Below are 27,624 nucleotides of genomic sequence, written 5' to 3' on the forward strand. Positions count from 1 at the left end.
CAGTTAATATTTCTTCAAATACTTTTTTATCCACTTTCTATCTCCTTTCAATCTGGGATGTCTTGATCTTTTGTTCAAGTCCCCCAAGTCCCTGAGGCACTTTTCATTTTTTAAAGCATATTTTCTTTCTGTTGTTTGAACTGGGTGATATTTATTGTTTTATCTTCAACTTCACTGATTTTTTCCTCTGTCCTCTCCATTCTGCTGTTGAACTCATCCACTGAGTTTTTACTTTATTATATTTTTCAGTTCTAAAGTGTCCACTTTGGTCTTCCTTATGTAGTCTATGTCTTTGCTGAAACTTTGTTTTCTTCATTTGTTTCAAGGGTACTATAATATTTTTAAATATAAATTTATTTATTTATTTTATTTTTGGCTATGTTGGGTCTTCATTGCTGCACACAGGCTTTCTCTAGTTGCGGCGAACGGGGGCTACTCTTTGTTGCAGTGCATGGGCTTCTCACTGCGGTGGCTTCTCTTGTTGCAGAGCACAGGCTCTAGGCATGTGGGCTTCAGTAGTTGTGGCACATAGGCTTAGTTGCTCCATGGCATGTGGGATCTTCCCAGACCAGGGCTCAAACCCGTGTCCCCTGCACTGGCAGGCGGATTCTTAACAACTATGCCACCAGGGAAGTCCCAGGGTACTATAATTTATTGCTCATTGAAGCATTTCTACAACAGCTGCTTTAAAATCCTTGTCAGATAATCCTAACATCTCTGTCATCTTGGTGTTGGTATCTGTTGTCTTTTCTATTTTTTGTGTGTGTTTATTTTATTGAAGTATAGTTGATTTACAATGTTGTGCTAATTTGTACTGTACAGCAAAGTGATTCAGTTGTAAATGTATTCTTTTTCATATTCTTTTACATTATGGTTTATCACAGGATATTGAATATAGTTCCCTGTGCTGTAACAGTAGGACCTTGTTGTTCATCCATTGTATATATAACAGTGTGCATCTGCTAATCCCAAACTCCCAGTCTATCCCTACCCTGGCCCCCCTCCCACTTGGTAACCACAGGCCTATTCTCTATATCTGTGAGTCTGTTTCTGTTTTGTAAACAAGTTCATTTGTGTCATATTTTAGCTTCCACATATAAGTGATATCATATGATATTTGTCTTTCTCTGTATGACTTACTTCACATAGTTTGATAATCTCTAGGTTCATCCATGTTGCTGCAAATGGCATTATTTCATTCTTTTTTATGGCTGAGTAGTATTCCATTATATATAATGTACCACATCTTCTTTATCCATTTCTCTGTCGATGGACATTTAGGTTGTTTCTATGTCTTGGCTATTGTGAATAGTGCTGCTATGAACAGAGGGGTGCATGTATCTCTTTGAAATTAGAGTTTTGTCTGGGGGTGGGATTGCTGGACCCACCCAGGAGTGGGATTGCTGGACCATTTGGCAACTCTACGTTTAGTTTTTTGAGGAATCTCCATACTGTTTTCCATAGTGACTGCACCAAATTACATTCCCACCATCTGTTGTCTTTTCTTACTTAGCTGAGTTCTCTTGGTTCTTGGAAAGATCAGTGATTTCAGCTGAAACCTGGACATTTTGGGTCTTATGCTATGAGACTCTGGATCTTATTTAAATTTTGTATTTTACAAGCAGAAATCCCAAAGGCGTTTTAAACACCTGATTTTCAACAGACCACAGACCACGTTTACAAAACATTCATTACGGTTTACTTACTAGTATGGTTCTCCATTTTTCAAAAAAGTGTCGTGTTCCTTTGGGCTCGCACTTGCTTTTAACTCCTTCACTATTACTCTCACTACACTAGTGCCCGTGTAGATCTCTCCAAGGAGCACCTAAAACCAAAGAATAGTTTTTCATTTCACTTCCGTCAACATGATAAAGAAGTATGTTACACTTACCAGGAAATGGAATACAGGAAAACAAATTAAGCAACAGTCAGATGGCTTTCTATTATTTTAAATTCTACCTCACGAAAAGCTTGGAAAGCTAAAATATTTTCCTTAAGTTTTAAAACAGTCATCAGATGTTTACAACATTCATATATTTATATGTACTTCTTTTCTATTTACTTAAAAATGTTTTATACTTTAACAGAAATTGCCAATGACATTACAGAAGAGTAATTTATTAGTTTGGTTCAAATATAACCCGAATATTTCTCAAAAACACTTCAACTGAGTTGTGTTATTTTGTTATGTCTACTTCACATAGGACAAAATAAACTGACAAACAGCCAGTGTACAAACTATCATTGCATTATAGCTTTCAAAATCCATGGCATGCCAGTTATTCCAGGCCTTTATCTTGTACTAAAGCTTCAGTCAAAACACAGGGAAAAAACACTCCACTGAAATTAACAGAACACAAAATGCGAATGAAAATAAGAACAAGCTACAAGCGATATATTAAGTATTAATATAGGACAATACAAAGGCACTCCAAAATACAATATTTAAGATGAAAATGATGATGAAGTAAAGATTTTTACCTAATTTGAAAATGGTCAAAACTAAAAGGCTTCCTTTTAAAATAGGTTTTTTATATTTTTATAAACTAGATTAATTTTAATGCCCTGAAAATAGAGAATAAGAACCTGAACAGAATTTAATGTTATATTAGGAATATAAGGGCAGAAAAATGCATAGAACAGGAAACTCTGATAATTAACTAAGCCATATTCTCTGTTTCAAATAACGAGTTTGCACAGATATAACAAGCCTAACACGTCCATGGTGTTGATTTGCAAAGAGGGGAGAATAACTAGGGGACCAGGCAATGATCTGGCTCACTGTCTCTCTCTCTCTCTGTAGCCAGCACTGTTGTCATCCTTGGAGGGCAACGTATGAAGGGACTATTCACTCAACACCGGGACCTCTCAGTTCTCTGACCTCACTCCCGCTCATCTTTCCTATGAGCCCATCTCAGCAAACACTCCCAGGGGTCTAGACCTAGCTAGTAATTATGTTATGTCCAAAACCTTGACTTTTAACTTCTTCTCTACCCATCCTTCGATTTCCAGCTCACTTACTTCAACAGTCTAATCCAACAAGTGCACAACTTGCCCCCCAATCCACTAATGATCCCGCTTTTCCACCCTCCTGTCCTGACTGCAGCTTAGAGCCCACGACCCCTCACTCCCATCACCCCCGCGCCCTCTCACTGAGGTCTATTAGCTCAGCCAAGCCTCGGTGCTGCTTAAATCCATCTACTTGCCTACAATAAAAAGCATCAAAAGTAGAAAAAAGCCATGATGAGTGGTCTCATTTTAAATCTGTGAGGGTCCTCAGCACTGCTCACCACCACCCCCATTTCCCCAGTTGATATACTTTCCCACATTCTCCTCCTGCTCAAACTTCACGTACATCTTTTCACTCCTGCATTTCAAACGGGCCTCCTATTTACTGAGTAAAATGATCAAAAGTGAACCTGCTCATTTGAACACCAAATCCACCTGCACCTGTGTACACATCCTGTTTCTGCTCCCATTTCAGGAGAGAAACTGTCCCTGTGCCTAAGACCAAGTCCTACAATAATGCTGTGGATCCCTCCTACGCTTACACCCCCTCCCACAGTATCAGTCCCCCTCCCAGATAAACATGCTAAAATAGCAGCATATACTATAAAAAAAAAACAATCAAAAACCCTTCCCTTGGCCCTTGGATGGGCCCAAACAGCTCATCATTTCTCTGTTCCCTTTTAGATTAAAACTCCTCAACAGAGTTGTCTAAATGTGCTATCTCCAGTTTCTCCCTGGAACCCACCACACGTGAGGATGTGACATGGCCCTTTTGAGGTCACAAGCACTGAATCTTCTGAGGATACCATGGACTGCATGCTGCTGGGTCCTAATTCTCCCAGCCTTCATCTTGCTCAGTGTGTCCATAGCATCTACTGCAATTCACCTTCTGGAGCTCCTCCTCAGACCTTCAGAATAATGCTCCTCTCTCCTGTGCCCTCTCCTACTCACTGGCTGACTCTCCTGTCTCCCTCACAGGGTCTCCCTGACTGTGCTGACCTCCCCGCTGCAGGGCCTCAGGGCTCGGTCCTTGTGCCTCCCCCTCTCCTCTGTGTTAGCATTCTCGGTGATTTCATCTAGCCTCAAGTACCACCTCTATACTGAGTTCTCCCAAGTTTATATCTCTGTCTTGAACTCTCAATTTGCACTTCCAGCTGCCTACATGGTATCTCCATTTGCACATCTGAGAGCCATCTCACCCCTGATGTATCCAAAAGTGAACCCATCTTCCTCCTCCACGTCTGCTTCTCCCTAGTCTTTCCCATCTCAGATCACAGCAACTCCATGCTTCTTGCCAATCGGGCCATAAGCCGTCATCCTTAACTTCTTTCCCTCTCCAGACTCCGTATCTGCTCCATCCTAAGTCCTGTGTGCTTCCTGTTGGAACCTCGACCTCTCCATGCTATCATCCAGGTCCAAGCCTGCCTGCAACTCTCCCTAGACAATTGCGGCAGCCTTCTTACCAATTTCCCTGCTTCCCCGTGGCCCTCTACAACATGGCGATCCTCTCAACCCGTAAGCCAGGTGATGTCACTCATCCCCAGATCCTGGAGCACCTTCCTAGCCCCCTCTGAGGAAAAGTCAAAGTCTCTAAATGCAGGAAATACCTCATGTCCCCTGGCTCCCCTACCCCTCTCTGAGCCTGTCTCCTACCATTGACTGTTTACTGTCTGATCACCCCCCAGCCCCAACTAGAAATTTCAGCTTTGTCAGGGCAAGGGTTCCATCTTGTTTGCTGCTACATTCCCAGGACTCCACAGGCCAGGACTTTACCATCTTCCTCCACATCATACTCCCAGCACCAAGAACAACGTCTGACACATAATAGGTTTTGCTAAATGGCTTAGAAGATCCGGTAACTAATAAAGTTTGGACGACATGAAAGATACAGGACAAACAACTCTTATCGGAAAGACAGAAGCATGAGATGGTTGACTACAGAGCAAATACATCTTCTGGTCGTGACCGCCCTACTTATGATGCAATGATCACTCAGTTACACCCTTTTACAAAGAATGATTGCTCCATCATAGAAACAGTTGTTATAAAAAAGATCATTCCTTCTGTGGTAAAAAGATCAACAAAGTGTGTTATTATAGGTCACTTGACAGGCTACGAGAAACACAACAGTTCTTCACAATGGTTTTCATTATAACCATGCTACCCATCTATTATAAAGTGGTTTAAGTGTCATAAGGGAAGGGGGAGAAGAAAGAAGAAAAATAATTTGAGGAGGACAAAAAGCTTCTAAAATTCCCATCTTTTTTCCCTTTTTACCGTTGTCTGCCAACAACTAGAAAAGTCTCTGATATAGAAATAAAAGACCTTCTTGGAAAAACTCACACACCCAGGAATGCTGACGCTCACACTTCCACATGGTTTCAGGGGCCAATGGAGAAATTCAATTGGGACCATAGTGTGTAGACAGTATGTGGAATGTCACGTAACACAAGTCTTAATTAGCTTTAACTTCTAAACAGTATAAGCAGGAGGGGAAAAAATGAAAGCGAACAAACTTTACCTTTCCAAACCAGCCATTTCCAATTTCCTGTATATAGTTTAGACTGTGGCGGGCAACTTGAGACTTCAAACCTTCTGTAGGAAAAAGAACATTGAAAACTAAAGGTAAGTATTTAACTGAAATAAATATTAATATATAACCTATAAAGTACAAACACTAACATAAATTTAATGTTTGTGATAATAAAGGTAGAAATAAATACATAAAACATCTCTCTCAAACTAATAATGCCAAAACGGTCTCAAATTTTAAAACTGACAGTATTTGTGAATGAGTATCCTGCCCTGACTTTAAGCTCTTGCACGGAATCCTCTGACCAACTACCCTACGATAACCACCAGTCACCACCAGTCACCACCACCTCACTGGCCTTTACTCAGTCCTTACTTTTATGGCGAAGTAGGGACCTCCGGGGCTGTCCCTCCCTAGAAACACTGAAAATCTTGTCAAAAAACTGTAAGCATCAACCTTATCAGAACTCTGGAGGGTGGAAAAGGTTTATAGCAACCAAAGAGAACCAGGAGGAAGGCCACTGAAACAGGCAGACTTGCTTTGTGGCCTTTAATTTACTCATGTCCTACCTCTCTTGCAGCACATCTTAAAGATGACCCATGTGCTAGAGTGGGTGCTGGTTCCAGGGGGAGCACAGTGACCTTCTTCCCCAGAAACTGTGCTTCTTTCTGACCTGACTGGGGTTTCCCGGAAGGCCTGCTGCAGTGGTGCCCCTTGTTCCACCTAACTTGGGCTCTATCAGGATGGAGAGGCTTCACGTGCCTCAGGAACAACGAAAGCCAAGTGGACAAGGCGCTGCTGCCCAGGGCAAACAGAAAAACCCAACTGAGGCAATAACAGACAGGCTGGAGCTTTAGCAGAAAAGCCCAGTGAAATTTGGGGGGTTTGGGGGGATATGGGCTTTTTTAAAAAAAGCTATTATTACACAAACAGGGAAACTTAGAGAGCCACTTGCATGCCCAGGGAAGCACACACACTCAGAAGAGGCCCGAGAAGAACAGAGCCTTCACCTCTGGCAAGTCTCATGCTCAGCAAAGCAGGAAGTGAAGGCTAAGGCAGGGCTGTCAGTGGCCAGGCTGAGGACCTGCCCCAACACAGAGCCAGTCTGCCAGGACCTAGACAGCATCTGTCATTTGTTTCCTTTCTATTTTCTTCTTTTTTTTTATTATTCAAAATGTCCAGTTTTCAACAAAAAATTACAAACCAAATAAAAAACAATAAAGAATGCTACATGCACTGGTACAAAAGGTATTTAAAAGAAAGTGTCCCTGAGAAAACAGACATTGGCCTTACTGGACAAGACCTTAAATCAACTGTCTTAAACACGCTGAAAGGGCTAAAGGAAACCACAGACAAAGAACCAAAGGAAACTGAGAGAATGATATCCCAATAAATAGAGAAGACCAATAAAGTGATAGAAATTATTAAAAGGAGCCAAATAGAATTTTGGAGCTGAAAGTGCAATAACCAAAAAAAAAAAAAAAAAAAAAAATCACAAGAGGGTTTCAACAACAGATTTGAGCAGACAGAATAATCAGTAAACCTGAAGGGAGGTCAAATGAAATTATCCGATCTGAGGAGGAGGAAGAAAAAAGAATGAAAACATTAATGAATGAAGTCTAAGGGACTTATGGGATACCATCAAGTGGACCAACATACATATAATGAGAGCCCCAGAGGATGAGGGAGAAAAGGAAGCAGAAAGAATACTTGAAGATATAATGGTAAAAAATGTCTCAAATCTATGAGAAACATGAATCTATACATCTAAGAAGTTCAACAAAGTCCAAGTAAGATAAACTCAGAGATCCACACCAAGACACATTACAATCAAACTATCAAAAACCAAAGATAGAGAATTTTGAAAGCAGCAAGAGAGAACAAGTCATCACATTCAAGGGATCTTCAATAAGAATAACAATTCCATGTCTCATTAGAAACCATGGAGGCCAGAAAGCAGTGGGATGGCACATATAAAGTGCTAAAGAACAGTACCATCAACCAAGAATTCTATACCTAGCAAAACTGTCCTCTAAAAATGAAGGAGAAATTAAGACATTCCCAGATAAACAAGTTTAGGGAGTTTGCTGCCAGTACACCTGCCCTATAAGAAATGCTGAAGGGAGTCCTTCAGGCTAAAATAAAAGGACATTAAAGAGTAACTATAAGTCATATGAGGAAATAAAGATTTCTGGTAACCACATAGGTAAAATAAAAGACAGTATTATTGTATTTTTGTGTGTAGCTCCTTTTTTATTTATTATATGACTTAAAAGACAAACACATTAAAAAATTGTATAGTTGACCCTTGAGCAACACAGGTTTGAACTGCACAGGTCCACTTAAATGTAGATTTTTTTCAATAAATACTATAGCACTACACAATCCACAGTTGGATGCAGAAACATGGATACAGAAGGCCCACTATGAAGTTATACACAGATTTTCGACTGTGTGCAGGGCTGGGGGCGCGTGGTTGTGTGGGGTGTGGGTCAGCACCCTTAACCCCCTCGTTGTTCAAGGGTCAACAATAAATCTATGTTAATGGGCACACAATGTATAAAGCTGTAATGTGTGTCAACATAAAGGGAAGGAACAGGTTTTATATGTTGGTGAATATAAATTCAGTTGTTATAAATTCAAACTCAGTTGTTATAAATTTAAGGTAATTGTAATCCCATTATAATCACTTTTTAAAAATATAAAAAATATACACAAAAGGGAATGAGAAGAGAATCAAATGATATGCATGCATGGGTGCACACACGCCCACATACACACACACACACACACACACACACATACAAATTCCAGTGGCCTGTCTTGCAGAAATGGAAAAACTGATCCTAAAATTCATATAGAATTGCAAGGGACTCAGAATAGCCAAAACAATCTAGAAAAAAAAAAAAGTTGGAAGACACATACTTCCCAATTTCAAATCTTACTACAATGCTACAATAATCAAAACAGTGTGGTACTGGCATAAGGATAGACATATAGATCAATGGAATACAACTGAAAGTCCAGAAATTAACCTAAACGAATATGGTCAACTGATTTTCAACAAGGGTGCCAAGACAATTCAAGGCGGGAAGAACCGTCTCCTCAAAACTTGTTGCTGGGACAACTAGTCATCCACCTGTAGAATTAACCTGGATCATTACCTCACACCACATATAAATATTTTGTATGAAACACACCAGCTGTGTCATGTTTTAGCTAGCTTTTTTTAAAATATAGCCTATAGCAATATTAATCAACTGTTCAGTTTATACTGCCCTAAACATACACCACTGTGTGTGCAGTACCAAGGCAGGCTTGGTACCTACAAAGACTTAAAGAACCTTCTCAGCAGTATTAGAAATCCCTAATTATTGAACCACTAGTGATACTCTATTTTATAATAAGAAATTAATTAACATCTAGTCAAACCTCTATCTTCTATCTTAGCATGAAAAGTAATATCCAAATTACCCCTCCTCCCCAAACGCAGGACATCCCAGTAGAAAACAGCAGTGTCCTACTCAGCCAGACAGGCAGTGTTGAGAACTGGCAGAGAAGCCTGCCTACCAACACAGAGGCCAGCAGCCTCTGTCAGAGTATTCCATTTTGAAGAATCGAGGAGACCAATTTACTCTTATGCCAGAGCCAAGGTCCAAAAGGAAAGGACTCAGCTTTTGCAGGAATGCAATGGGCCTGACCACTAGAATTCAGCTTCACCAGAGAGCAGAAGGAAGAAAAATTAGCAAGCAGAGGAGACAGGCAGTCCAATTTTTTTATGATTAGTAGTAAGGCTCCCTTTCTCACTTCTCAGAAATTATTCATGGAAACATGACATCAGGATGGAAGGTCTTACCTACAGAAGGCTGGAATTGTGATGGAGCTGGTAGTGAAATATTTGGTACTGAAAGTGTGAAAACTTCTGCTGGGGATTGAACAGAGGGAGTATCTTCTGCTGGTGGTGTGAAATCAATCTCATCTTCAAAATTATCTTCAAATTCCTAAAATAAAGGACGAGCAATGTTATATCTAATATAAATCAGCTTGAGAGTAAATACCAAAAACATCTGCTAACATTTAAGATATGAACATTTATTCACTCATCTGGAACACACTGCCATAATTTTTTTTTCCAATTTGTGCTGACTTCAGGTAAAAAGCATATGTAATTGTGTTCTCCAACTCAAAATAGCAGAATAAATAAGATCTGAAAATAAATTATACATATTTTATGTAATTTTTAAACTGATAACTTGAAGTTAAATGCAAAGTTTTCTAAAATGACCCTGGAACTTAAAAGGGAAATAATCTTCCAGTTTCAAAATTTTATGTTTAAGTTACTATAGTTTAAGGTATTCTTTTTATTACTATTATTCACTTTCACAAATCTCTCTGCATATTGAATCAAAACGTTTATTTTTCAATTGTATATGTACTTCTAGTTGCTGTGTGATTTCAATCAAAATAAAGATAGTTAAAAGACTCAGAAAAGATATTTTTAAGCGAGTCCTATTTCTCTGGAAAGAGTAATAATGGATAAATTATTAAACTGGGTTACAAAACTATCAAGATCTGAACCAGGAAGGTCAGTACTAAACTCTGTATCACATAAGTGCAATAAACATTCTAAGAACATCCAGCTTTCTAAAGATGGCAACTTTAATATTGAGGCTGCACCAATAACGCTGTGGAAACCTTTTAAGTGACTCTGTCCAGCAGAAAGCTATCCTGACTCTTCCTATCATCATTCCAGTGAGCTGGGCCTACCTTGGTGTCCATGTTAATTTAACATAGATACAGATGATTATCAAGGTCTTTCATTCAGATAATTAATGAGCATTACCCCACCAGGAGCCATGACAGAAGCTGAACGAGACTGTTTTCACTCGTCTACACAGCTCCCTTTTCTACGACCTCCCTCTACCCCACCCGCCCCCATGCAAGGGAGAAGCTGAAGGTTGCAAGGGTGGATTTCTCTGATACAACATTTATGCTCTCACATGCATGCAAGAGGGCATATTCTTACGTATGTCATACACGTTGTCAAACGCATTAGGACACTATCACTATTTGTATCGGGGGAGGGGAGAGCAGGACACCTCAATCTGTGAGGTCACCTCTAAACACAACAGCTTTGTCCAATTTCCCCTTCAGACATTCCTAAAGGTTCTCTCATTAAAAAAAGACTTCATCCATCACTCCTAACCTTGGCAGCGGCAGGATATACCATTAGGCAGCAGAGGATTCTAAAGGTTCACAGAAGTAATACAGTACAACAACAACAATAAAAATAACAACAACAGCAGTATAACAACAACAATAACAACAACGGGGCCGTGAGAGAAGACCAGGTCACTTGTAAAAGACCGCAGCTTCTTGGCCTGTAAATGACTTCCCAGGGACCATTTAGTTCTGAAACGCCACACTTCTAAGTCTAAAGGAAACCCACGAATGATAGATGGTGACACTCTTCCTCAGCTACAGTCTGGAAGCTGGAGAGGATCCTCTGTACGGTGTGGTCCCTGAGCCGCCTGCATCAGAATCACCTGGGGAAGCCCGATAGAAACACACCCTCCCTGAATCTGAGTCATCATAAATGCCCTGTGTCCACACTAAGCGTCAGGGGGGTTAGAACAATTCGAGGCAAGAATGAGGTATCGTGATGTGAGAGAGAAACTGGCTTTCATTTTCAGAAACACTGATCAGGCTTTATCTTCGTCCCCAAAGGGCCAGGGGTCTGTGCAAAGTCCCTCAGCAAGACTGACAGTCAAGGGACACGGATTCTCTGCCCACCTCTGTGGCCCCATGCGGCGCAGTCGCTGGGTTCCCACAGAAGTGTCTGCACTGATCCAAGGGCCTAGGCGCTCATGTCCTCCATGTCTGGGGTGAAATCTTCTAAAGAACATGACCTGTGCTCATGAGCCTTTCCCCCCAGACGCCCACCCCAGTCCTCCAGCCTCCATCCTGTGTGTGTATAACACTGGTGTCCAGCCAAAGGGACAGCACATCTTCTCTCCTCAGAGCTGCCACCAGACCCAAGGTAAAGGGAACACACGACAGAAACAGGTGTGAGGCTCGAGAAATAAGGTCCACACATCCACGAAAAAGGTTTTCCCCTGATTTGAACCACAGTCCTCAGGACTCCTGGGACAGCCCTAGTCCAGTTGGTAAAGCTCTGTATTAAAGACCATTTCCTCTGCATGTGCACAGTCCTTTTTTTTCCTTCTTTTATGTACTCCTTTTTAATAAGTCTTCACTGAGCCCTAACACATGCCAGCGGTAAGTTCTAGAGGGGATATCCCAGCTGGTTTCTGGCAGACTCCACCCATCCTCAGCAGCTACGACAACAATCCTTCTATATTATCACCTCCCCCACCTCCACCCTCCACCCTGGGCAAGCTTTACAACTGGCACCCTTCTCTTCTCCTCCTTAGGGAACTCAGGGCTCGAGGTAAACTGAAAGATGCTCTTCCTCACACACAAAACACACTGGCCTCAATGATCTCAACAACCACAAATTCACCAGCACATAGTTTGGAAAAAAATCAAAACCAGCCTGCTTCTCCTTACAGGCCTTATAGCAAGTGAATTCAATCATCATTCCTTATTCCTCACTTGACAAAACTTAAATTAAAACAGGCAAGTGGCTACTGTCAATGATGCTCTGAGGCAGGGCCAGCACCTGCAGCCAGTGAGCCGAATCCAGACCACCTACTTTATTCTGTACACGAGATTTCATGGCACACAGCGGTGACCACCTGTTCCCATGCTGTCTGTGGCTCACGTGGCTACAATGGCCGAGCTGAGAGCTGAGTAGCCGTGACAGAGACTGTATGGCCCACAGTGTTTACTATTTACAATAGCTCTTTATTTAACTTTAATATTTACTATCTGGCCCCTACAGAAAAAAATTTGCCAACTCCTGCACCCAAGGGACTGTGATATACAGCCGTTCTATTGGTAAATGTATCAGAGGATGACTTTAAATGTTCCTACCACCTGTGCTCACCTTAAAGTCTATTTCTGGGTCCTTACAGCAGGATACACAGTTTACAATTAACACTATTAATATCATTAAACTGCACACAGACAGGATCACAAAAGATGAGGAAATTTCTGCAGCAGGTGCCTCCCCTGGAAAGAGAAATAAACAATATTAACATGCACATTCCAAAATCAACTTTAATAAGTGAATCAATATATTTTCTGCCAGATACAAACGGGACCAAGAGCTAATAAAATAATGCTCAAATGCTCAAGATAAAGCTGATGACCAACCCAGGATAAGAAGTTAGAGGTTTTTTTTAAAAAAACTTCTGATTTGGGGACTTCCCTGGCGGTCCAGTGGTTAAGACTTCACCTTCCAATGCAGGGGGTGTGGGTTCAATCCCTAGTCAGGGAGCTAAGATCCCGCATGCCTCGAGACCAGAAGCAGTATTGTAACAAATTCAATAAAGACTTTAAAATTGGTACAAATCAAAAAAAAAATTAAAACTTAAAACTCTTAAAAACTGCTGATTTTGAAACAACTTCAGATTTACAGAAGAGTCGCAGAGACAGTGCAGACAGCCCTCATATACCCTTCACCTCGCTTCCACTAACATTAGCATCTTACATAGTGTACTTATCAAAGCTAAAACAGTAACACTGGTACAATACTATCAACACTAATTGAACTTCTGACTTTATTTGGATTTTACCAGTTTTTCCATCAACACCATTTTTCTTTTCCAGGATTCAATCCAGGCCACCAATGTTGCATTTACTCATCATGTCCACTTAGTCTCCTCCGATCCCTGATGTCTCTCTGTCCGTGTTTCATAGCTCCAACACTCTTGAAGAGTACTGGTCAGTTATTTTGTAGAATGTCCCTCAAATGGGGTTGCCTGATGTTTTCTCATGACTGGACTGAGGTTACAGATATCTGGGAAGAATCTAGAACACCACATGGTGAAAGGTCCTTCTCACGACATCGTATCTGGGGCATGTGATGTTGGCACAATCATTACCAGTGACGTGAAACTGGATCCCTTGGCCCAGGGGGTTTCTGCCAGGTTTGACCACAGTGAAGTTACCCTTTTCCCTTCGCATACGCCTCTCTTCAGAAGAGGGTCACAAAGTCCAAGGAACACGCACGGGTAAGGGAATTAAGCTGTACTTCCCGGAGGGAGGAGTGTCCCAGGACGTGTAGACACAGGTTAAAAGGGCTACAGTAACTGATACCCGGGGATACACTCTGAGGCTCTTCACACACCCCGGGTCTCCGGGAAGCTTTACACCATAGTTTTCACTGGAGTCGTGCGTCTTCCCTGCAGCAATGAACACTGTGATGTTCTAGTGGTGATTCTTCTATTTCCCTTATTCCTTCTACATTTACTACTTGGTACGCTTCTGTAAGGAAGATTTGTCCCTCCTCCCACACTTATTTATTCAGTCATTTACAAAGTTATGAACTCATAAGATATTTATTTTATTCTTTGGGTTATAATCCATTATTCTCATTTCTTTGTGGCTCAAATTGTTCGAGCTTTGGCCCCTGGGAGCTGTTTCAAGTTGACTCCTGGGTCCTTCAGACATGCCCCATCCTTTACTTTTTTCCTCCTATACTTCCTCACTCTCTGATGCTATGGGAACCTCCAGGCTCCTCTTATATTTTCCCTCCTCCGGCTTTAGAATCAGCCACTTCTCCAAGGAGCTCCTGTCACAATAAGGAACCTGAAAACTACAGCCTGTGACCACTTTTTGCTTGCGGGGGCGGGGGCAGCTAAGGATGATTTTTACATCTTTAAAGGGCTGTTTCGGGGGGGGGGGGGAAGAATTTGTAATAGATACTGCATGTGAGCCATTGACAGAAAAAGTCTGCAACCCCTGTCTAGACCAGAAAGATTCTCTCTGCTTACTTTCAGCAAAGATTTAGTTATCTGGAAAGCATCTTATTCAACTAGGGCTAGTTTGAACCTTTTTTTGTTAGAGCAAATTGTTAACTCTTACCTACCAGCATTTTACTAAGAAATACACTTTTCTTCTTTCTCTCCTGCTTTGAGATATAGCTAACATATAACACGGTGTAAGTTTAAGGTGGACGACATGATAATTTCATATACATATATATTGTGAAATGATTATCACAGTAAAGTCAGAAATAAACTTTTCCTTAAAATCCCCACCAACGGCTAATTACATGTTCAGAGGCACCAAGCAAGGAGGCCTGGAGACAAGTTAAGGAACGATGCCACCATTTTTCTTAAATGAGATCACAGTACCTGAAGAAAGCAAAAACTAACCAAACTCTTATGTGAGTGAAACACATTCTTGAACATAAAATGCTCTTCTTTAGTGAAGAGCAGAGAAGCCTAAAGGAGTCAGCACGTCAAGTGCAAAGCAGGAATGAATTCCTTTCCAATAACACAAGTCTATCTGAGAATGAGCACTGCTGGAACCTGCTTTGTCACGAGGGCGCTCGGACTCTGCTGCAGCCTTCCTTCTTAAAAATAATGCCATTGACCAAAGGTTGTCAAGCACCTGCAAGCTCTAAACCCACAAAATCGAACACAGAGGGAAATCCACACATGAACACAGGAGAACGCAGAATTCCCTGACTAGGGACACCGGTGTCCCTCTGGAAAGCTAAGCGAAGCAAGGAGCCTGAGCCACTGAGAGCCGACCTTCTAGAACCAATACTCAGCTCGGCCTGTGCTGCCCACTGGTATTTTCTTATAACTCTGTTTCACTCCCCCTGACTCATATAATAAGGATTAAATACGACTCCTGAGGCTTATGTGGCAAAGCACTTTCATATACACTGTATTTTACTGATTTTTTAAAATAAATTTATTTACTTATTTATTTGTTTATTTTTGGCCACATCGGGTCTTCGTTGCTGCGCACAGGCTTTCTCTAGTTGCGGTGAGTGGGGGCTACTCTTTGTTGCAGTGGCTTCTCTTTGTTGCAGAGTCTGGGCTCAAGGCACGCAGGCTCAGTAGCTAGGTTCCCGGCTCTAGAACACAGATTCAGTAGTTGTGGCACATGGGCTTAGTTGCTCCGCGGCATGTGGGATCTTCCCGGACCAGGGATCGAACCCGTGTCCCCTGCATTGGCAGGCGGATTCTTAACCACTGTGCCACCAGGGAAGTCCTATGTTACTGATTTTTAAGATGAGGTTTGCCCACTGCATTTTAAGATCTCTAAATTTCAGGGCTATCTTACACTCGAAAGAAAGCTGTTTCATTGGCAGCATTTCTTTTTTTTTTTTTTTTTTGTGGTTACGTGGGCGTCTCACTGTTGTGGCTTCTCCCGTTGCGGAGCACAGGCTCCGGATGCGCAGGCTCAGCGGCCACGGCTCACGGGCCCAGACGCTCCGCGGCATGTGGGATCTTCCCAGATGGGGGCACGAACCCATGTCCCCTGCATCGACAGGCGGACTCTCAACCACTGCGCCACCTGGGAAGCCCTCTTCTTTCTTAATGGCACAAAAATAAGGGTGTGTCATTATTGGTCATATCTGAGATTTGAGATTAAAATATAGTATTATTTCATTTGATCGTCACAACGCCAGCTCCATGTCACAGACGAGGACACCGATGTGCCTAAGGACACGAGGTGAGAAAGCGGCTAGGCCAGACTCTGGGTTCAGGGGTGCTGGGTACAAGTCCCTTGATACCACATTGATTTGCCTCATTGTTTTTAACATTTAAAAACAGCCTAAGTGCTTCAAAGGAAACCTCTCACTGTAATTAAGACAGTTCATACTTCTCCAAACTCCAGAGGATGAATAGTAAACAACTTTTTTCTCTCTTTCCATCTATAATTTATCGTCACACCCTATCATAAAATTTGATCAAAACTGCCTGAGGGCCAGCGCAATAACTGATCCATAAAACTGTCTTCTGTGAGTCATCAGGCAGGCATGAAAAGTCATACCCGTGTTAAAAATAACTAGTTATGTGGAGTTTTGCCTGACCTTGATAACGTATTTATTTCTGTTAAGACACTGCAGGGGCCTCTGCTCTCCTGGACTCAGATTTCCTCAAGGCATACAAGTCTACTCCACCTCAATGTCTACCAGGCCCACTGAAAAGGTTCTAAATCACTACCTGAGATATTTACTAGATAGCCTCTAGTAGACATTTTTACAGTTTTACCATTCCTAGAAACTATTTTGTTTACTGTATTTTTCTTTTGATCAGCCCAAAGTCCTATGCTTTAAAAAAAAAAACAACAACAAAACTGTATACCAACAGAGGAACACTTCCATACAAAAAAGAAAAACTTGTATAAAATGAAGAAATCAAACCAGCCTCCTATAGGCTGGAAGGTGAGATGGGTTTGCATAAACCTCAGAGAGGAAGTAAATTCTAGACCTGAGGAACTACACTAAAATCCCCGTGGCCCCAGTGGTCAAACTACAACCCAGGACCCTGGAAGGTTCCTGATTGCGACAGCCGGAAACTATGAAGAAAGACAGTTTTCTTTTGACACTCTCGAGTCTGCAGCATTCAGAGACGTGTTAAGTCAAACCAATCATCGCCTACAGAAAAACATCAATAATGACAGGAGTGTCTCCGCACACTGAGGCTGCCTCACAGATTACAAACTGAGAACAAGGATAATTAGAGGTTTGGGGTACGTCGTACACCTCCCCAAGACACCGGTGCAAAAACACATGGTATCTCCAAGGTACAGTCTATGAGTTTTCATTTTAGTTTCCAAACCATTTTAATAGATACCTAGCACTCGATTTAATAAGCAGAAAACCTAAGAAACTCTGAGAGGTAGGTGCATCTTATCTGTTTTATCACCAGGTAATCTGGGGAACACAATTTCTCAGTAATGACGCAGAGTAAGTGAGGAGTGCTATCCAATTATTAATTCAACCATTATAAATCCCTGCCTAGAACCATGATTAGAACTTGAGCACACGCGTAATTAACTGAAGAGTCACCTGTGAATCCTTTTTCAGATTAAATTAAAAATTTTAAAGGTTCACAGATAAAAAGAAATGATCAATGTCTAGATCCATGAGGGATTGCAAAACGCTGATATTCTAACTTTGTCATTCCCTGTTTGGTTACCAGCTGATATACTGATATCAGTTTACAAAGAAAATTTCCCCATATTTACTATCTGGTTAGCCAGTGGTTCAAGTCGTAAAGGGTGAGACTGAAACTTCAAACCCTTTAATCACATGGTTGGTTCCTCTGGCCACCGGCCCCCATCCTGAAGGTACTTAGGGGCCAAGAGTCACTTCAATAGCATAAATTCGGGTGTGGTTGGAAGGCGCTTGTTATTAATAACAAGAGGTGCTCCTGTCACCCCATCACTCAGGAAATTCCAAGGGTTTCAGGAGCTCCGTGCCAGAAGAGGGGACAAAGACCAAACAGGTATTTCCTCTTATGTCCAAGATATATAGACCCTAGAACAGGGCTCAGGAAACAATGGCCTGTGGGGAAAGACTGCCTGCTGTTGGTTTTGGTATGGCCTGCCGGCTAAGAATAGTGCTTACATTCTTAAATAGCTGTTTAAAAAAAAAAAAACCCAAAAGAAAAATATTTCATGACAGGACATTTGTATCGATAGCTAATAATGCAAAAAGACAGACAACCTGACATTACCAGCCTCCAGATGGAAAGACACACCACCACCCACTACACAGTACTACCCAAAACAAACAATCCAATAGTAACAAAGTATCAAACCTGCATCTGACCAAGCCTCTAGATCTAAATACCAATTAACAGGAAATAAAGAGAATAGTGGAACATATTAAATTTCACAACAAGAACATAATCAGCAAAGTTTAGGCTACGAAAAACACTCAAGGAGAAAACCCTGATGAATTACAAGGAGAGAGAAAGAGAGATGGAGAAGGAACTAAAAGAGAGTTTAAAAGACCAACCAACTGCAATGTACAGGTGTTAATTTGAATCATGATTCAAAAACCTTAAAAAAATTATGACATTGAGACGATTGGAAATCTGAACACTGACAATTGACCATATTAGGGAAGCATGATCTAGTTCTCCTAGGAGAGAGTGATAATGGCTCTGTTTTTAAAAAGTTGTCTTTATCTCTCAGAGATAGTGACCTATTTAACAATGACTGGAATTTGGTTCAGAATAGTATGAGGGTAGAGAAACTGATGGGGGTATTATGAAAAAAGATGTCCCCAAGCCGAGTCAATGGGTGGGTGAAAGGTACGTTCGTGGGAATTCATTATAGCCTCTGTCTAGTCTGGTGTATGTTTGAAGTTTTCCATTTATTAAATAATTTCTTCACATCCATTAAATACAAAGTTTAAATAGGAAAAAAAAGTAGATATAACAATTTACAATCTGTGTGTCATAGTTTGCTAGAAATGCTGTAACAAAGTACGAACTGGTATGGACACTTCTAGAGGCTACAAGTCCAAGATGAAGCAGGGTTGGTTCCTCTGAGGGCTGTGAGAGACGGATCTGTCCCAGGTCTGTCTTCTCCCTGGGAATCTTCACATCACCTTCCCTCTATGCCTATTTCTGTGTCCAAATTTACCCTTTTTATAAGGACACAGTCATGTTGAATCACAGCCCTCCTAATGACCTCATTTTAACTTCATAACCTCTGTAAAGACCCTGTCTCCAAATAAGATCACACTCTGAGTTATAAGAGGTTAGGACTTCAATATATGAATCCGGGAGGGGGATACGATTTAACCCATCTCCAGGATGTATGTTTAAATGAAAACAAGAAAAAAAAAACCAGAAACAAACAGAACAGGTCGCAACAGTGTGTACACAACGTCACCAGCGGGCAACAGTGGGCACCTACGGGGAGGGAGACCAGGAGGAGGGGACACAGGGAGAGGTGGCTCCATCCTTCCACGTCTTGACTTCTGTACCAGGGGCTTCCCATGGTTGTCAGCCGAAAGTCCAAACCCCTTAACGAGCCTTACAGCATCCCTGGTCCTCCAGCCCCCGTTCACCTCTTCGCCCTGCACCCTCATCACTCACCCCAGCTCTCCACCTGGAGCGACGATGGACCCCCTCCCAGTCCTTCCAGATGGATTCTCTGTGACCTCAGTCTTCAAGTTCACTTTCTCCCCCACCAGAAATCCATCATTAATCTACTCGTTAACAGGATAAACACATGCTTTCAGGGTCAAACAAATAAGACCAAAAAGTAGCATTCCTTCAGTAATTTTATGCTCTTACTCAGCAAAGATTCTCCCCCATCACTAATCACCCTATGTCCACGGCACTGGGGTGTCCCTCCCTTGCCCCAGTCATGGCTTATCACTCGTTCCCCAGGTTGCACACAACTCCCACAAACACTCTTTACTTGCCCATTTTGCAATTCATGTTTAGCAGTGTAACTCTTAAGTTGTTTTCTTTAAAAAATAAGTTTTCTTAAAGAGTGGGTTTCCCCCAGCTTATATTCTCCTGTGATAGTGGGTATTTATTTCCACACGCCATGCTCTTTGCACAGTCTCATCTCACTGGAAGCCGTCAGAGTGGTTTCACCCCACGCCGGCAGAGAGGATCCAAAGGCACCCTCTCCTCCAGGGGCCCCCGATGGTGCTGCACAAGGAGCCTCCATGGTCGGTACCCCAAGTAACAGGGAATCTTAACAGATGCCTTCTAAGACACGAGTCTAAACCTGCGTATTAGTCTGCTCGGGCCACCATAACCAGACACCAGACACTGTGCAGCTTCAACAACAGAAATCTGTCTCACAATCTGGAGGCTGAAGTCCAAGAGCCAGGGGTCGGCACGGCTGGCTCCTTCTGAGGCCTTGGCTTGCAGATGACCATCTTCTTTTTTAAAAATAATTAATTAATTAACTTATTCTGGGCTGTGTTGGGTCTTCGTTTCTGTGCGAGGGCTTTCTCTAGTTGTGGCGAGCGGGGGCCACTCTTCATCGCGGTGCGCGGGCCTCTCACTGCCGCAGCCTCTCTTGTTGCGGAGCACAGGCTCCAGACGCACAGGCTCAGTGGTTGTGGCTCACGGGCCCAGATGCTCCGCGGCATGTGGGATCCTCCCAGACCAGGGCTCAAACCCGTGTCCCCTGCATTAGCAGGCAGACTCTCAACCACTGCGCCACCAGGGGAGCCCCCAGATGACCATCCTCTCGCTGTGTCCTACTCTGAGCGAGCATCCCTGATGTCTCTTTGTGTTCACATTTCCTCTTCTTGTAAGGACAACAGTCATATTGGATTAGCAACGAAAGAGCTAATGGCCTTATTTTAACATATTCACATCTTCAAAGGCCTGATCTCCAAATACAGTCAGTCACCTTCTGAAGTTGCAGGGTGGCTGAGCTCAGCCCTGAACACTGAAAATTTATTAATTTCGGAACACCACCCCCACTGGTAGGGGATCCACTCTTGCTGGTACCAGAGACAAGTATACGCAGCCTTCCTCCCTGGCTTCCCAGGACGCAGTGGTTTGAAAATGGGAACGGACTCTACAGCAGTTAAAGCGAGGGTCAGATACGTACCTAACCCTTCTGTTCTCCACCCTCACCCTCAGGAAATGCGCAGGAGAGATTTATGTGTCTACTTGACAATTAAAGCCGGTGCCCACTGGGCTGACTAGACAAAGGAAACCTGGCAGAACTCAGAGAAGCTAAGGACCAGCAATCTTCCAAACCAGTGCCAGACATCAAGCCCAGGCTTTTTTTTTTTTTTTTTTAAGTGTAGGACCAACAAGTCCACCTTCCTTTTCCAACATCCTGACAAGCAGCTCTACATCTGGGAGACCAGTCAAATGAATCATACTACTCAAGGAAAAAGATTCAGACAATCATTGCAAATCACACATTTTTATTTAACACCTCAAAATTACAAACCCATCTATCATAAAGGTTTCCTGTGCACAGAATTCTTCAGTCACTGTTTTCCTTGTCTCTTAATTTAACAATACACCTATTTATAATAACATTAAACACTCTAGAATCTCCCTGATGAATTCTAATATTAGGAAGGGAAAATGAAGCACAGCACTAAATATACCCAACCGCAGGGAATAGTAAATAGTGCGTTGATGATCTAGCTGATGAATCAGAGATTCCACAAAGACCCCTAAGCCAGGACATCAACAGCCTAGAAAAACAAACCATGCTGTGTGCTAACCAGTGAAGTGCTCTTCTTGTTCAGAAACAATTTCCAAGGTCAGCCAAGTGCACTGTTCTCTCACACCTGCAGAAAGGTTATATACTTTGAGCGTTGACTGAATACCGGTGAATGAGATCATTTTAGATGAAGTCGCTGTTTCTCTCAGCTGTGTCCATTAAAAGCTGTTATCAGAGGCTCATTTTATTCCAATTTTAAAATCACTAACTAGGATGGAGACTACCACAAAAGAGCTCATCTCACGTGAGCTTGGCCAAAGGAATGTCACAGTTTGGCCAAAGGAATGTCAGGTTTAGATGACCTCTGCCAGACTACCCTGGGCCCACACCCCAGGAAAATGACGGCAGGGATCATATTTTATGAACTAGAATCTTAATTAGGTTGTTGGCATAGTTAAGGTGTGGAGTCATCCACAGTGCCAGATGTTTGTAACAGTTCTGAATCAGGACCTCCCTGTGGTCCAGGAAGCCAGCTGATGAACAGGCAGGATCTGGTCCCAGAAGCAGAAACCCTGGGCCAGTTTCCCAGGGCTTCTTCCCCCACAACTGGCCACTTCAGTGCACCACTAATGTCTGGGGAAAAGGACATTCTGTCTTTCCATACAACTTCCCCTTGAAATCTGTAACATCGTGCAGGCAAGTCAATGGCAGTATTGTATTCACAACACTTAGCCGGTACACTTCCTGCAAAATACAGCCAAAAAGGAAAGGACAGATGACCTAGATGTGTGCTCCTTACTTCCCAGGCAGGGCAGACCCCAAACATCCTAGATAAACACGTCTACCTGTTTCTTAATATTTCCTACAACACTTTGATAGAGTCTATGGTCTCAGAACCTTTCCAGCTTCCTAAGGTCTAATTGAAAGTCTTGCCAATATAATTGACACATATTCTCTGGCCATGTCTTTAAAAGTTCTCTCTTTAGAGGAAGCAGACGGTGGTACAGATGCAGTTGGACTGGCCATAGGGATGGCTGGACTGGGGGAGGGGTACAGAGAATTCATTACACTCTTCCATCTACTTCGTTTATGTTCAACATTCTCCATAATAAAGTACTACCTTAATAACTAAGCCAGAAACTGCTTACAATACTGAACTGGACAAGGGTCTATGGAACATCAAGGCAAGATTACCTAGGGCTTCCTATCTGATAATGCTCCTCTGATACTGTCTTTATATTATACAGAAAAATAAACCCAATATAACTAGGTGCTTCCAGACACTCAGGTGTCCAGCCCAAGTCAAGAGACCTATAGATAATTAGAAGAGTTCTGGGGACAAGGTGTCTCTTATGGAAACAGCTGTTCCATCAGCAGACTGTGAAGTCTACCCACCAGTAAGCCCCACCCAACAACACATCGATTCATTCAGCAAGTGTTCACCCAGCATCTTCTACAGAACAGGCACTGCCACAGGTTCGGGGAGTACAGAAGTGGAGAGAACAAAGCCCCTGCATTCACAGCTTACATTCTCGCGCAGGAGACGGACCACAGGCAAATTAATAAATATATGGTACCTTGGACGGTGATAAGCAATGTGGAAAAATAAAGCAGGGAGGGGACGTGGGAGATTGTTACTTTATATGAAGTGATCAGGGAACCCATTCTGATATTAGAATAATTCACATGAGAAATGATGGTGGTTTGGCCCCAGGTGGTTATAAAAATAGCTAATACATAAATGGTGCTTACTACGTGCCAGGCACTGTTCTAAACTCATCCAACCCCATAACGACCCTTTGAGGTGGGCACTATTATTAGCCCCACTTTAAAGTGAAGAAGCTGAACCCGGGAGAGGCAAAGATGCTTCTCCCGGGTCACACAGCTCCCACGTGGTGATGCTCAGGGGCACACTCCTACTCCAGGGCACTGAGGCAGGAGTGCCTGGGACCTGGCGGCAGATGCGACAAGGAGTGTGAGGGGGAAGGGTCGCAGGGGACACCTCTCATCGGTGTCCCTCATTCTTCAACATGGGCAGGCTTTCAAGGATCGCCTGACATTTGAGAAAACCCTCCTTAAAAAAGGTGAAAAAGGGCTTCCCTGGTGGCGCAGTGGTTGAGAGTCTGCCTGCCGATGCAGGGGACACGGGTTCGTGTCCCGGTCCGGGAAGATCCCACATGCTGCTGGGTCCGTGAGCCATGGCCGCTGAGCCTGCGCGTCCGGAGCCTGTGCTCCGCAATGGGAGAGGCCACAACAGTGAGAGGCCGGCGTAGCGCAAAAAAAAAAAAAAAAAAAAAAAAAAGTGAAAGAAAGTGACCAAACCAAAGAGAGAAAAAGGGATCTGAAGGAGACAGACCATACAGTGGTTAAAAAAAAAAAACCTAAAAATTATTACAAAGCTATAATTAATATCCTCAGAAATAAGAGGAGATATTACACTCATGAGAAGATGCTATTTAGAAAGGGGGTGGGGGAGGAAGGAAAAACTCTTGGAAATAAAGTGTAGTAGAAAAAACAAAGGCCGTCACATAGTAGAACGAAGAGATAAAACATGAACAAAAGGAGAGTCGAAGTTCACTCCAAAAAAGCCCAACATTCAACTAACAGACGTTCCAGGAGGAAAAGAACAAAGAAAAGGAAGAGGAAATAACTCCCTAAAAATATATGTGTATGAAACTCTTCTGGAACTAAAGGACGCCACTTTCCAGATTCAAAAGGCCCACTGCGTACCCACCTTGATGAGTGGGATGAACGGTAAAGACTCACGCCAAGGCATCGCTTTGCAACCTTCCGGAATTTAGAGAGAAAGTCTCAAAAGTTTCTATCCAAGGCAGGGAACAGAGGCCACGTGGGAGAGGAAATCAGGTGGCCTCAGACCTGGCAGCAGAGTGCTGGGGGCAGTGGGAGAGCCACCCAAGCCCCGCACAGGGCGTAGCCAACCCACCGAGAGGACATTTCAACTCCTGCCAAGGAGTGTGGGACAAATTAATGATACACTCACGAAGAGCTAAGGAAATGATAACATCTAGCTAAAACAAAAGATGCCGAAGAAATTTAATCATCAGATACACTATAGGCTCAGCTGCAAATAGTATTTGTAGTCATAAAAATATGAATGCTGGGGCTTCCCTGGTGGCACAGTGGTTGAGAGTCCGCCTGCCGATGCAGGGTACACGGGTTCGTGCCCCGGTCCGGGAAGATCCCACATGCCGCGGAGCGGTTGGGCCCGTGAGCCACGGCCGCTGAGCCTGCGCGTCCGGAGCCTGTGCTCCGCGACGGGAGAGGCCACAACGGTGAGAGGCCCGCGTACCGCAAAAAAAAAAAAAAGAATGCTGAATGCTGATTTAACCAAAAAGTGTAAATAACGATGCTGAGGAGGGGGAGAGTGTGTACGTGTGTAAGTATATAAATCCTCTTCTTCCATAGCAGAAATTCAGTACCTACTGAAACCAAGAAATAGTGGTTCCACCCTGTTCTTCAGCAACATGGCTAAAAGAGCTGGCAGGCAATGCCCAGGGGAGCAGAGAGTAGGGATGAAGAACAGGATGTGGGACAGGGGCTCCCTAAGCTATTTTTATTATAAGCTCTGGAACACTTTCACTTTAAAAAATATCTACATGCACTAATTGATGCAAATAGAGAGGAGACGGGGAGGGGAATAGAAAAGAGAGGGCCAAGGGGGTGGGAACAACATTTAAGGGATGGGGATGGGACAAAGAAACAGGGTCAAACAGGAAACAGGACGCTGTAGAGGCAGATGGAGACAAGGGTGTATGGACGGCAGAGGAGGAAAGCGCCTCTTCAATAAGTGGTGCTGGGGAAACTGGACAGGTACATGTAAAAGTATGAGATTAGATCACTCCCTAACACCATACACAAAAATAAGCTCAAAATGGATTAAAGACCTAAATGTAAGGCCAGAAACTATCAAACTCTTAGAGGAAAACATAGGCAGAACACTCTATGACATCAATCACAGCAAGACCCTTTTTGACCCACCTCCTAGAGAAATGGAAATAAAAACAAAAATAAACAAATGGGACCTAATGAAACTTCAAAGCTTTTGCACAGCAAAGGAAACCATAAACAAGACCAAAAGACAACCCTCAGAATGGGAGAAAATATTTGCAAATGAAGCAACTGACAAAGGATTAATCTCCAAAATTTACAAGCAACTCATGCAGCTCAATAACAAAAAACACAACCCAATCCAAAAATGGGCAGAAGACCTAAATAGACATTTCTCCAAAGAAGATATACAGACTGCCAACAAACACATGAAAGAATGCTCAACATCATTAATCATTAGAGAAATGCAAATCAAAACTACAATGAGATATCATCTCACACCAGTCAGAATGGCCATCATCAAAAAATCTACAAACAATAAATGCTGGAGAGGGTATGGAGAAAAGGGAACACTCTTGCACTGCTGGTGGGAATGTGAATTGGTACAGCCACTATGGAGAACAGTATGGAGGTTCCTTAAAAAACTACAAATAGAACTACCATATGACCCAGCAATCCCACTACTGGGCATACACCCTGAGAAAACCATAATTCAAAAAGAGTCATGTACCAAAATGTTCATTGCAGCTCTATTTACAATAGCCCGGAGATGGAAACAACCTAAGTGTCCATCATCGGATGAACAGATAAAGAAGATGTGGCACATATATACAATGGAATATTACTCAGCCATAAAAAGAAACGAAATTGAGCTATTTGTAATGAGGTGGATGGACCTAGAGTCTGTCATACAGAGTGAAGTCAGTCAGAAAGAGAAAGACAAATACTGTATGCTAACACATATATATGGAATTTAAGAAAAAAAAATGTCATGAAGAACCTAGGGTTAAGACAGGAATAAAGACACAGACCTACTAGAGAATGGACTTGAGGATATGGGGAGGGGGAAGGGTAAGCTGTGACAAAGCAAGAGAGTGGCATGGACATATATACACTACCAAACGTAAAATAGATAGCTAGTGGGAAGCAGCCACATAGCACAGGGAGATCAGCTCAGTGCTTTGTGACCACCTAGGGGGGTGGGATAGGGAGGGTGGGAGGGAGGGAGATGCAAGAGGGAAGAGATATGGGAACATATGTATATGTATAACTGATTCACTTTGCTATAAAGCAGAAACTAACACACCATTGTAAAGCAATTATACTCCAATAAAGATGTAAAAAAAAAAGTGTCTTGGAAAGAAGTATGGTGATTAGTAGCAAAAGAAACATAAGAATGGTTCACTTTTTTTTTTTTAACTACTCCTGAGAACTTACACTAATAAAGTTATTCAAAAGTAGAATAAAGCTATGCGGGAAAATACATACATTAAATTGTCATCTTTTATATGTGAACTGAGAGAGAGGGTCCAGGAGAAAATATGGAAGCTACTGCTGCTGCTGACTGAGCCCTGGAGGGAAGCAAGAGATGAGGCAGGATGGGATCAAGGGCATCAATCAAGGAGGTGGTCTTAAAGAGCTGAGAGAGGGCTTCCCTGGTGGCGCAGTGGTTGAGAGTCCGCCTGCCAATGCAGGGGACACGGGTTCGTGCCCCGGTCTGGGAAGATCCCACATGCTGCGGAGCGGCTGGGCCCGTGAGCCATGGCCGCTGAGCCTGCACTCCGCAGGCCACAACAGTGAGAGGCCCGCGTACCACAAAAAAAAAAAAAAAAAAGGAGCTGAGAGCACAAGGAGGAAAATGACGTGTCTACAACGCCACATACATTTCTTGACACCTGCCTGTGACTCTTCCAAGTACACACAAACTATCTGCTCGCGAGCACTCTTCTTGGGATCCACAGCCTCCAGCAGACTCTAGACGTGGTCCACACCTCCACAAAAGCATTTATTTAATCACAGTGTTTAAGTATTTTTCATGTTCACAAGCGAATGTTTACAAGTTTACGACTACATTTCTTTCAAGTCAGAAATATTTTTAAATCACCTTTAATTAAACAGTGCAAATCACTTCATAGGTGGAAGTTGTTGTTCTTACAAATTAAAAAAAATTAAATATGAATGTGGTTTTG

At 42.7% G+C, this 27,624-nt stretch overlaps 1 protein-coding gene across 2 annotated transcripts in view; it reads right to left on the reverse strand.

Annotated features, from left to right (window-relative positions):
- LMTK2 (lemur tyrosine kinase 2) overlaps window positions 1-27,624 on the reverse strand; it is an 82,068-nt gene that overhangs the window by 41,752 nt on the left and 12,692 nt on the right. For both annotated transcript variants that reach the window (XM_060125218.1, XM_060125217.1), the window contains exons 2-5: window positions 12,552-12,676; window positions 9,399-9,543; window positions 5,531-5,604; window positions 1,707-1,825 (exon numbers count right to left, since the gene is read on the reverse strand). In XM_060125218.1, the coding sequence (XP_059981201.1) occupies window positions 1,707-1,825; window positions 5,531-5,604; window positions 9,399-9,543; window positions 12,552-12,676 (463 nt within the window). The remainder of the gene's footprint in view (window positions 1-1,706; window positions 1,826-5,530; window positions 5,605-9,398; window positions 9,544-12,551; window positions 12,677-27,624) is intronic.

The sequence above is a fragment of the Lagenorhynchus albirostris genome, chromosome 15, assembly GCF_949774975.1.
Source record: "Lagenorhynchus albirostris chromosome 15, mLagAlb1.1, whole genome shotgun sequence".
Lineage (NCBI taxonomy): Eukaryota > Metazoa > Chordata > Mammalia > Artiodactyla > Delphinidae > Lagenorhynchus > Lagenorhynchus albirostris.